We start from the raw sequence: 10,676 nt of genomic DNA, 5'->3' as shown, positions 1-10,676 counted from the left end.
CTATAGTTGACTTTCTTATAAATACTACAGTTCAATGAGCGTGCTGGGCTTGAGTTTAGATTTGTTATTTAGAGTGGAGGGTTTGGACTAGATAATCATAAGTTGAATTCCAAACAAATTCTGTGCTTTACATCTAAGATGTAAAAAGAAAATTTAACTTTAAATCAAGTCAAATGTCCGCAGAAACTAACCACTGCTGTTTTTTCCCCAGAGTCTGGAGATGGCAAAAGCTTACGTGAAACCCAAGGAGATGACAGAGTTGGTCACCACACCATCTTGGATGGACAAAGGTCTGGCCTCTCAGAGTGAGGTAAAGGAAGAGGAGAGAAGCCAGGCTGCTTATAGAATGCTGGGCAGCTTAGCTGAAGATCATGACAGTATTGAGGAGGAAGAAGAGGAGGAAGAAGACGGGGAGAAGCCTAAAAGAAGAGGTCCCAAGAAAAAGAAGATGACAAAAGCTCGCCTTGAGAGATTCAGGGCTCGAAGAGTCAAGGCTAATGCTAGGGAACGGACCCGGATGCACGGCCTGAACGATGCCCTGGACAATCTGAGGAGGGTCATGCCGTGCTACTCTAAGACCCAAAAGCTCTCCAAGATAGAGACTCTTAGACTGGCCAGGAACTATATTTGGGCTTTGTCTGAGGTCCTAGAAACTGGACAGACACCTGAGGGGAAGGGCTTTGTGGAGATGCTCTGTAAAGGGCTCTCTCAGCCTACAAGCAACCTGGTGGCTGGGTGCCTCCAGCTGGGCTCTCAGTCCGTCCTCCTGGAAAAGCGTGAGGAGAAATCTATCTGTGACTCTGCCATCTCTGTCCACAACTTCAACTATCAATCTCCTGGGCTCCCCAGCCCTCCTTATGGCCATATGGAAACACATCTTATTAATCTCAAACCCCCGGTATTCAAGAGTTTGGGACAGTCATCTTTTGGGAGCCACCCACCTGACTGCAGTACACCACCTTATGAGGGCCCCCTTACTCCACCCCTGAGCATCAGTGGGAACTTCTCCTTGAAGCAAGATGGCTCCCCTGACCTGGATAAATCCTACAGTTTCATGCCACATTACCCCACTGCAAGTCTAAGCTCAGGGCATGTGCATTCAACTCCTTTTCAGGCTGGCACCCCCCACTATGATGTTCCCATAGATATGTCCTATGATTCTTACCCCCACCATAGCATTGGGGCCCAACTCAATACAATCTTCACTGACTAGGGCAGTCAGACCAGCATTTCAGGGAAAGATGTCTGGAGACATTTTCCATAGCTCAAGTCATTGAGCTGAGGATTCGGTGACCTTAATGGGACCCTATAGATATATATCAAACACAATAGTCCTTAGGCTCTTTGGGTCTCCGTAACCTGTCACCCTCCTTTCTCATCAATTTCTCATATTGTACTGATTCCTTTATTGTGGGTCCTCACAAGAAATTATTTGATTGTTTACAATCATGTGAAAATAGATCAGAAACCCTGGGTCTTATCCTAGTGGTGCCAAAACTCATTGAATGGTCTATGCCTATTCATTTTTCATTTCTGGCCTCTGTTTACTTACTGGTAAATCAGGCAGTTGTTCTAAGTTTAGATACTTTCTAAAGTTCTTCACAGTTATGAAATTCTATGACTTTGGGGATCATTTCTACAATCTTCTTAATGGTGGAAGGATTGAGGAGTAATAGGAAATGGACACTATGTGTGGAATGATCGGATGGAATTGCTAAAGGAGCACCAGGTGCATGTCTTTCAGACTTGATGAAAGGACTTCTTTGCATCCATCTAAAACTATCTTCCAGAGGTTGACATTCTACCTTGACTGTCACTGTGAATAATGTTCTTTAAGAGATTAGCTCTATTTCTTACTGGACTGAAAGCTGAACATATCTTCCTTAGTAATTTGAGAACCGTAATAGAGATCTCATACCAACTTGATTCTTGATAACATTTCAAAAGCACTTTTCTCAGTACTCAAAGTGGGGCAAACAAAACACTGAAACCTTAGACTCCTCCAAGCCAACAGGACTTGGAGAATCATTTCATGACCTTCATAACCAGAGAGGCATGGAAATTCTGATGAAGCTCAGGTACTGCTATTGGAATCAGCAAACAACCCAGGTCACATTCAAGAGCAATAAAATGGCCATTGGATACTAACTAACCATCATTTTGGGATGGACTCTCAACCTGTCCATAGGAAAACCACAGGTTTTCTTTGGCAAGATGAATTTTATTTGGTTAAAGAAAGCATGGCTAAAAACCACTAACATCTGCCCACACATATTTTCTCGAAGCACAAGCACCAGTCAATTTATTGACCAAACTTGAATTTTTCCAACATATATAATTCTTATCTCCTTTCCCACTAATTGTTACCTCTTCTTCACTTTTAAAATATGTCATTACATATTGTAGATAACATTTCAAGTGACCAAACTTAGAGATGTAGAAATCAAATCCAAGGTCAGCAAATGCTTTTACCGATCTTTGTCTTCATCACAGATTTATCCTGATTTGCAGGATGTTTATTTTCTTCGTGTAACTCTTCTTTCCTTTATATTAGCAGTCATTTTGTCAAGTTTATTTTTTCCCAGAGAAATGTGATCTGAGAAGTTTCACTGTCCTGTTCAATCTGCCAGAACAATTATTTAAAACAAACCAAAAGCCTACATGGTTTACATGATAGTGGATCATATCCTGCTCCTGCCAGAGAGGATAAGTTTAGGAAGCAGGCAGGGTACACAAATAGGGCCAATGAATAAAATTGATAAGGCAGATTAGTATGTGATTTTCTACAGCTCAGCTAACCCCTAAAACCTGCCAAACTATTTGTGTGTTGACTTTTTTTTTACCCTTTACTTATTATCTCCTTAAAGCTGAAGTCATTTTCTTTCCATTTTGCTTGCAACACTAACCCTACTATTTTTTGCACCCTTAATTTGTAAATCTACTTGAAAGCACCCTTGAAGAGAGATCCTAAACCCCATCAGCCACCAAAGTGGTTCCCTTCACCATGATTTGCCCTAGAGGGAATAGACAAGTAAAATGATTTATGGAGCCATCCTGTGTGCTTTCTGAGTCTATACTGGTTCTTACCTTCCTGAGAGGTTATGGGGGTGGGGGAAGCTATCCTTGAAGTTAGCATTTTGTGGCATTTAAGTTTGTAGATAATGAATGTTGTCTGAGTTATTTATTAGATATTATTTATTTAATTTATTTCTCATTTTCATGCAAATTCCTTAGGTTGTATACATGTGCTTGCAAACCCTCCCCAAGACTTCATTTGGAAAGTAGCTCATAATTTTGCTAGGAATTCCTGAGTTTTGGGGTGAGGGCAAAGGAGGAAGTTAGTGCAAAGTTACCTATAAGAATTTTATAAAAAGCAGCAATAATTTGAATGGCTATGCAAGTTAATATTTCTTAGATTTTTTTCTTCACTCTAAGATGAGCCAATCATTTTGGCTCATTGTTTATGCTTTTAGGGACTATGGTATCTGTGAACCAGTGTGGGATTGTTCAGAGATTTCATAATTGAATAAAATTTGTAAATGCTGCGCAATTGGAAAGAACCTACTCTGCAACCCTGGATGGTCTTTTTCTTCTGGGGACTTTATCCAATAATGCAAAACAATTGTTTAAACATTTTGTAAAAAAAAAATGTTTTTCCTCTTTTTCTAGCAGAAATAAAGCTGTGAGTCTTAATAGACATTGTGTTGCATTTGCATTGTCAGTCTTCAAAGGTTTTCTTCATTCTCATCTATTAATTTTCTTGGGCTCTAAATCCTATGAGCAACAGCAGGATTGCTGGCCCGTCTGGAGGATTTATACATCCCATATTTCAACTGATCTTTCCAGAAGATTTGAAAGGTCTAAATCAAGTAGTTAGAAGCCTAGATGCACTCTGCCACTCACATAATCAACCATCTGCAATTGAGAAAAAAAAAACAAAACTCCCCATTTACAGAAATCTATGTCTAAGCCATTCTAAGCATTCTAAGCCATCAAAGAGATGACTTAGATGGTGGACCACAGGAAGATAAACTATTATCCAAAATTTATCTGGGCTTACCAATTCTTCAAAAAATTAAGAGGTATGATTTTTGGCAACTGCCTCTTAACAGCTCCTTCTCAAGATTTTTTTCTTTCAGATTTCTCCAGTTAAAATTTTCCAGGGTCCCTTCTTACACGCATAACTGCTGATGACAAAGAAATAATAATGATGATGATGATAAAAATGAACTTTAATAAAATATTATAGGTTAATCAAGGGAGATAAATGGTTTAAAATATTTAAGAAACAAAAAAGAATGAAAGTCATCCTCCCAGCTCCAATCTCCATCTGTCCAGTACTCACTCTACAACTAGAAAGCAATTTTTAATTTTTAGTTTACTAGTTGCCAGAGATCTTTTATGAATATGTAAGCAGATATTAGGTATGTTAGGTACAAGTATTAAATTAATTTATACTCTTTTTTTCTATTATTGGTAGCATATCACGTTTCTCTCATGTCATAAAAGTCTCAATTTTTTGTTATAACTGGTTAACTTTTCATGACAAAAACCATAATATACAATTAAATTACAAAATTTGGATTTTTCCAATCTTTTGCAATATTAAGTGAATAATAATGTACGTGTCATTTGATGGGCTTCCCAGGTTGTGTGGTGGTAAAGGATCCAACTGCCAATGCAGGAGATGCAAGAAACGTGGGTTCATTCCCTGGGTTGGGAAGATCCCCTGGAGTAGGAAGTGGCAATCCATGCCAGTGATCTTGACTGGAAAATTCCATGGACAGAGGAGCCTGGCAGGCTACAAATCCGTGGGGTTGCAAAGAGTCAATTGTGACTGAGCACCCACGCACTAGTGCAAGATAGGCTTATAAAATGGTCTGTGGTTTGATGCTTGTTAAGAAAATATTTAGCAAAGAATATTCTAGAGGAATACAAATAAATTGACTGATATCAATGATAATCACATCTAGCTGTTAGGAATGCTTAATATGTACTGTCACTTTTCTCAGTGATTTGTATAATATTCATTTAATCTAAAACAATCCCTATAAGGGAGACATTATTATCACCGTTATTTTATAAATTGTAAAAAAAGGCATAGAGTAACCTGTTCAAGCTCACACTGCTAGTGAATGGTAGAGCCAGGATTTGAACTAGATGATTTATCCAAAAGGTTTGGTTGTTTGGCTGGTTGGCTGGTAGGTACATAAGGATGTCATATCTACAGAAGGTTAGAGCTGGTGGAAGAGGAGGGATTTTTCTGATACTTCTCAAGTTGTCCATATGACATATGGCACCCTGTAATATCTATGACCCAGGCTGGCCCATACCCAAGCTCTGAAACAGAACCTGAGAAAAGACTCTCTTTCCACTGACAAATGCTCAATTTTCAGTTGTATGTTGCCTATGTAGACTATGTAGATATAGGCTAGCTCACAGATCAATGCTTCATTTATTGAAACTCTTCATCTTTCTGACAGCTTAAATCCATTTCATGGCTGGTCAGCTTCAGTTCAGTCAGTTCAGTTCAGTCGCTCAGTCGTGTCCGACTCCATGAATCACAGCACTCCAGGCCTCCCTGTCCATCACCAACTCCCGGAGTTCACTCAAACTCATGTCCATCAAGTCGGTGATGCCATCCAGTCATCTCATTCTCTGTCGTTCCCGTCTCCTCCCGCCCCCAATTCCTCCCAGCATCAGAGTCTTTTCCAGTGAGTCAACTCATCGCATGAGGTGGCCAAAGTATTGGCTCAGTTTTAGCATCAGTCCTTCATACCTTTAAAATTTTAGAAAAAAGTTTAGCAAGAAATTATAGGTATTAAAATAATGAAATCTTTTGCAACATAGGAGCAGACCATCTTCAAGATTATTTTTTTCTATTAATGCACCAAGCTATCGTCAGTGTATAGCTTCATGCATTAATTGCAAGCATTGGCTTCAGGATCTAATAGGTGCTATTTTAGCTATTAACTTACTAGTTGAATGCAGTGTGTTAATTGCTCAGCCATGTCCAACTCTTTGTGACCCCATGGACTGTAGCCCGCCAGGCTCCTCTGTCCATGGGATTCCCCAGGCAAGAATGCTGGAGTGGGTTGCCATTTCCTTCTAGTTGAATCCGTTCCGTTCCGTTCAGTCGCTCAGTCGTGTCCGACTCTTTGCGACCCCGTGGACTGTAGCCTACCAGGCTTCTCCGTCCATGGGATTCTCCAGGCAAGAATACTGGAGTGGGTTACCATTTCCTTCTCCAGGGGATCTTCCCGACCCAGGGATCGAACCCGGGTCTCCCGAATTGGAGGCAGACGCTTTAACCTCTGAGCCACCAGGGAAGCCCCTTATTAAATTGATTAACCCTGCAAAGCCTCAGTTCCTTCAAATTTAATGGCAATAATAGCAATGACTTTCTCCCAGGGTCATTGTGAGGAATTAATTGAGGCAATATGTCCACAGTACATAGTATTTAATAAGTGGCATTTATTACCATCCATGTTACTATTCATCATTCATTTTATGATTACATTGACTTTTCTCTTTGTCTCTAATATATTACTGGGGAGTGCTGATGGTGATTACAGCAGGCTAACAGGGTATCCATAGAGTTTAGGTTAAGAGAGTTGAATCAGACAGACTTCCGTTTGACACTAACTGGCTGAATTCAAAGCTAATGAGGCAATTTATTTACCATCTCTATGTCTCAGTTTCCTTCTTGACATAAAGGGCACAAAAATTCCACCAAATCCATAGAGTTGATATGAGAATTAGAAGTGATGATAATGCCAATGAAGTTATTATCTCAGGTTCTGGCACAAGGGAAGTAATCTACTATTATTATTATTTTTTTAAGTCTTTATTGAATTTGTCACAGTGTTGCTTCTGTTTAATGTTTTGGTTTTCTGGCCAAGAGGTATGTAAGATCTTAGCTCCCCCACCAGGGATTAAACCCTCACCCCCTGCATTGGAAGGTGAAATCTTAGCCACTGGACCACCAGGGAAGTCCCTATTATTGTTAGTTTTATTATTAGGAGTGGATGGGAAGAGATAAGGAAATTGAGAATGAGAGAGCAGAGAAGATCCTTTGAATGTATACAGTTAACCATTTACTAGGGCTGATACAAAAATCCAAGCCTTTTGACTAGTACTTTGTATGTTGGAATATGCTATTTTCTTATTCTTCATAGACACTGTAAACAGAATCCTCAATGGCAAATTTCCAGAATTTGGAAAATAGGAAGCACTGTGTTTTTTTTTTCCTAAAAACTGGAATGGAGCTCAAAGAAGCCTGGTGGTAGCTTTTGCTGTCATCTGACCTAAGACTATGTAGGAAAGAACTCCTATTATCTCACAAATACTTTGTACCATGTATTTCTTTTCAATTCAGTTTTGCAAATAGTTCCTGAGCAGTTCTTATGGGGCAGGCACTTAGCCAAGTGCTGCTGCTGCTGCTGCTAAGTCACTTCAGTCATGTTCGACTCTGTGCGACCCCATAGATGGCAGCCCACCAGGCTCCGCCATCCCTGGGATTCTCCAGGCAAGAACACTGGAGTGGGTTGTCATTCCTTCTCCAATGCATGAAAGTGAAAAGTGAAAGTGCAGTCACTCAGTCGTGTCCGACTCTTCTCGACCCCATGGACTGCAGCCCACCAGGCTCCTCCATCCCTGGGATTTTCCAGGCAAGAGTACTGGAGTGGGTTGTCACTGCTTTCTGGGAACAGACGAATATATGACCGTGCTTTGTAAGTTTATATTTTGACAGAGTATGAATTAATAAATCATCCTACCCAGTTATCACTCAATATTGACAGCAATGTGAGGCAATAAGTTCGAGTATCATAAATACTGTTTAACAGAGGAGAAGGCTGATTTTCAGAGACATATACTGATTAGCTAGGTCAGGCAATTAGTCAGAAGTTAAGTCAGAGACTATCTGTTACAAAGTTTTGTTTGCTTGTTTCAGATGAGTAAAGTCCATTAACCTCATCTCAGAAAATGTTTTATTTAACCACAAATAAAACATTTTCTGAGATGAGGTTAATGGATTACTACAACAATTCTGTATAACTTACTAGTTGAATAACCTTGGTTAAATTAATTAACCCTTTCAAAGCTTCACACCCTGCTAAAATGGCTAAAATGAATTACTGCAAATATTACATAAAGCAAAACAAATTGTGGCCAAGGTCAGGTTCAGATGCATAGTAACCAGGGAGGCAGTTCATCATAAAATCAAAGGAACCCCATTAAGGCTGTCATCATGGACAAGAAAATAAAATGTTTGGTCAATACCTCATATGTGTGTAAATAAATGAATTAACTTGCTAAATGTGATCTGAAGAAATTTTCAGAAAAGGCTAAAGACTCAAGGAAAGGAAGAGGAAATTGCTGTTTAGTGGGCATATAAATCAGGTAAAATTCACAAAGTTAAATTCTCAATATTAGCCGGGCTTCAAAATAAACCATTTGAAGGAGGTTTCCAGATATTATAAAAACCTATGTAGAAATGTATAAATAAATATGAGACCATGGCAAGTTACATAAACTGAGTTTTGTTTTCTCATCTATAAGATGAGATTGTTGTACCATTATATACTTGGAGTTTCTCTCATCTTAATATTTTCATGAGCAGCAAATGTCCCTTTTCTCTGACAGATTACACATATTTTGAAAAAAAATGAGTGAATGATGATTGAATAAAAGCTAATACATGAAGAAAGAGTGGACCACAAAACCTTAAAATCAAGGGTGTGCTGTGTGTGGTTTAATAATTACTAGACAGTTATCTTAAGGAACTGGGTGCCTTTCAATTTAGACTGCAATTTTCTAGGCAATGAACTTCATTCTCTAGTGACAACCACTGCAGCATGTTTAGCAACTAAAAGGCTCATAATCTACATTGAGCTAAGTAAACTTATCAAAGGTCAAATTGAGAAATCGTGTTATTACTAGAAGTGTGCTCTTCCTCCTGCCCCTCCCCTTAAGTGAGAAACAATAAGGAAGATGTTGATTATGTTGTTTACTTGATTGCAAATATAGCATGTTCTCTGTTATCCATATGAATAATTCAGGTTGTAGGTGACAGATGAAAAATATTTCATATGAAGCTTGTTTCTCCATGCCTCTTACTACATTCCTAGTTTTCGGTGTGTTGTGTGTGTGTGTGTGTATGCGTGGTGTAGGTACAGGCACATATTAATATATCTATATTTATATAAGCATACCAAGATTTATATGTGTGTATGTATCTGAAGGTATGTGTATATATATATTTTAATTAAAGTATAGTTGATTTACAATGTTGTGTTAGTTTCAGGTATATAGCAAAGTGACTCAATTATATATATGCATATACACACACACATATTCTTTTCCATTATAAGTGATTAGAAGATATTGAATATAGTCCCCTGTGCTATACAGTAGGTTCTTGCTGCTTATCTATTTTATAAGCAAATTTAATCCCAAATTCCTAATCTATCTCCACCTACAAAGGTATATATATTTAACATACACATATTGGTAGATACTGAAAATAGGCATAAGCACACATATTTGAATGTATTCCTAAAGTTAAATGGAAACACTTTTTGGATTATTTAATTTTTGGCAAGTCTGTAGCCTGATTTCTTTCCTTTATCATCATAATGTTGCTAACTGAGCTAGAGGACAGAGGAGGGGAAGGAGGCCAGAGGCAGGAAGGAATCTGGGGAGGGTCTTGTGTTCCTCACTGGGCTGGACCTGGAGAGGCTGCCAGATAAAGGTAAGTGCTGTCTCCTCCTCTGAGAGCTGGCCTCTGAGCCGAGGCAGATCCAGGGCAGGCGGACACATGTCTGCCCCACAGAGGGCCAGGCACAGCCGCAAGCTGCTCAGGGGACTCCTGGAGCAGACGCTCCCCTGGCTCCTGCTCAGCCCACTGCTGCCAGCCGGCAGCTTCCCTCCTGCCAGACCCCTGGGCATGCTGATGGGAATGGCACAATTACCTAATCCCTGCCCAGGGAGATCTAGGACACATGCAGACAGATGGAGGACCAGGGGGATTCAGCACTGTTTAGTACTGGAGGAGAAGAGGAGACAAGCTCTGGGAGAGGTTTGGCTCATGGGCCAGGCTTGAAAGTTGATTCTAAAGTCTCCCTGTCTCCAAGCAGCTCCTAGGCAAGCTGTCTTCTCACCTGAACAGAAGCTCTGAAAGAAAGAACCTTGACCTTCCCCTCACTGCTGGCAAATACTCTGAGAAAGGGCATTGGCCCTCAGTGTCTGGGTTTCCACAAGGAAAAGGAAGTAAAGATGGGTAGGGAAAGACACAGAATCTGCGAGAGTCAGAACTCCAGGAAGGCCCATCGGGACAGTCAGAGATCCAGAGATCAAGGGCAGCAGTGCACGTGCTCATGGTCTCCCTTCCTTCTGTTTCCTCTTCCCCCCAGGCATGCACACCATCACTGCCCTGCATGAGGTCCTCAGATTCTCCCTGTCTGGACAAATGTCATAGTGTTCTTTCAAACTTCCCATTTTTCTGCTGCATGCAATGTTTCTTTCTTCATGAATCCATCCTGATTGATTGACCATCTTAAAGCAAAGCCATGGACCATGTAATTTCTTTGGTCAAAACCCTGCACTGATTCTTCCACTATTATGGAATGAAGTCCAAACTTTTCAGCATAACACTTAAAACCCAAGCACCATAA

General features: G+C 40.0%; 1 protein-coding gene across 1 annotated transcript; it reads left to right on the top strand.

Moving 5' to 3' along the window:
* Positions 1–220: 220 nt before the first annotated feature.
* On the top strand, positions 221–1,213 carry NEUROD4 (neuronal differentiation 4). The gene has a single exon (XM_055396552.2). The coding sequence runs from the start codon at positions 221–223 to the stop codon at positions 1,211–1,213; it is 993 nt and encodes a 330-aa protein (XP_055252527.2).
* The last annotated feature ends 9,463 nt before the right edge of the window (positions 1,214–10,676 follow it).

The sequence above is a fragment of the Moschus berezovskii genome, chromosome 6 (assembly GCF_049115385.1).
Source record: "Moschus berezovskii isolate FMDL1 chromosome 6, NW_MosBer_1.0, whole genome shotgun sequence".
In the NCBI taxonomy this organism is placed as follows: Eukaryota; Metazoa; Chordata; class Mammalia; order Artiodactyla; family Moschidae; genus Moschus; species Moschus berezovskii.
The sequence above is the reverse complement of the archived record's forward strand: the minus strand, read 5'-3'. Positions and strand labels throughout refer to the sequence as shown.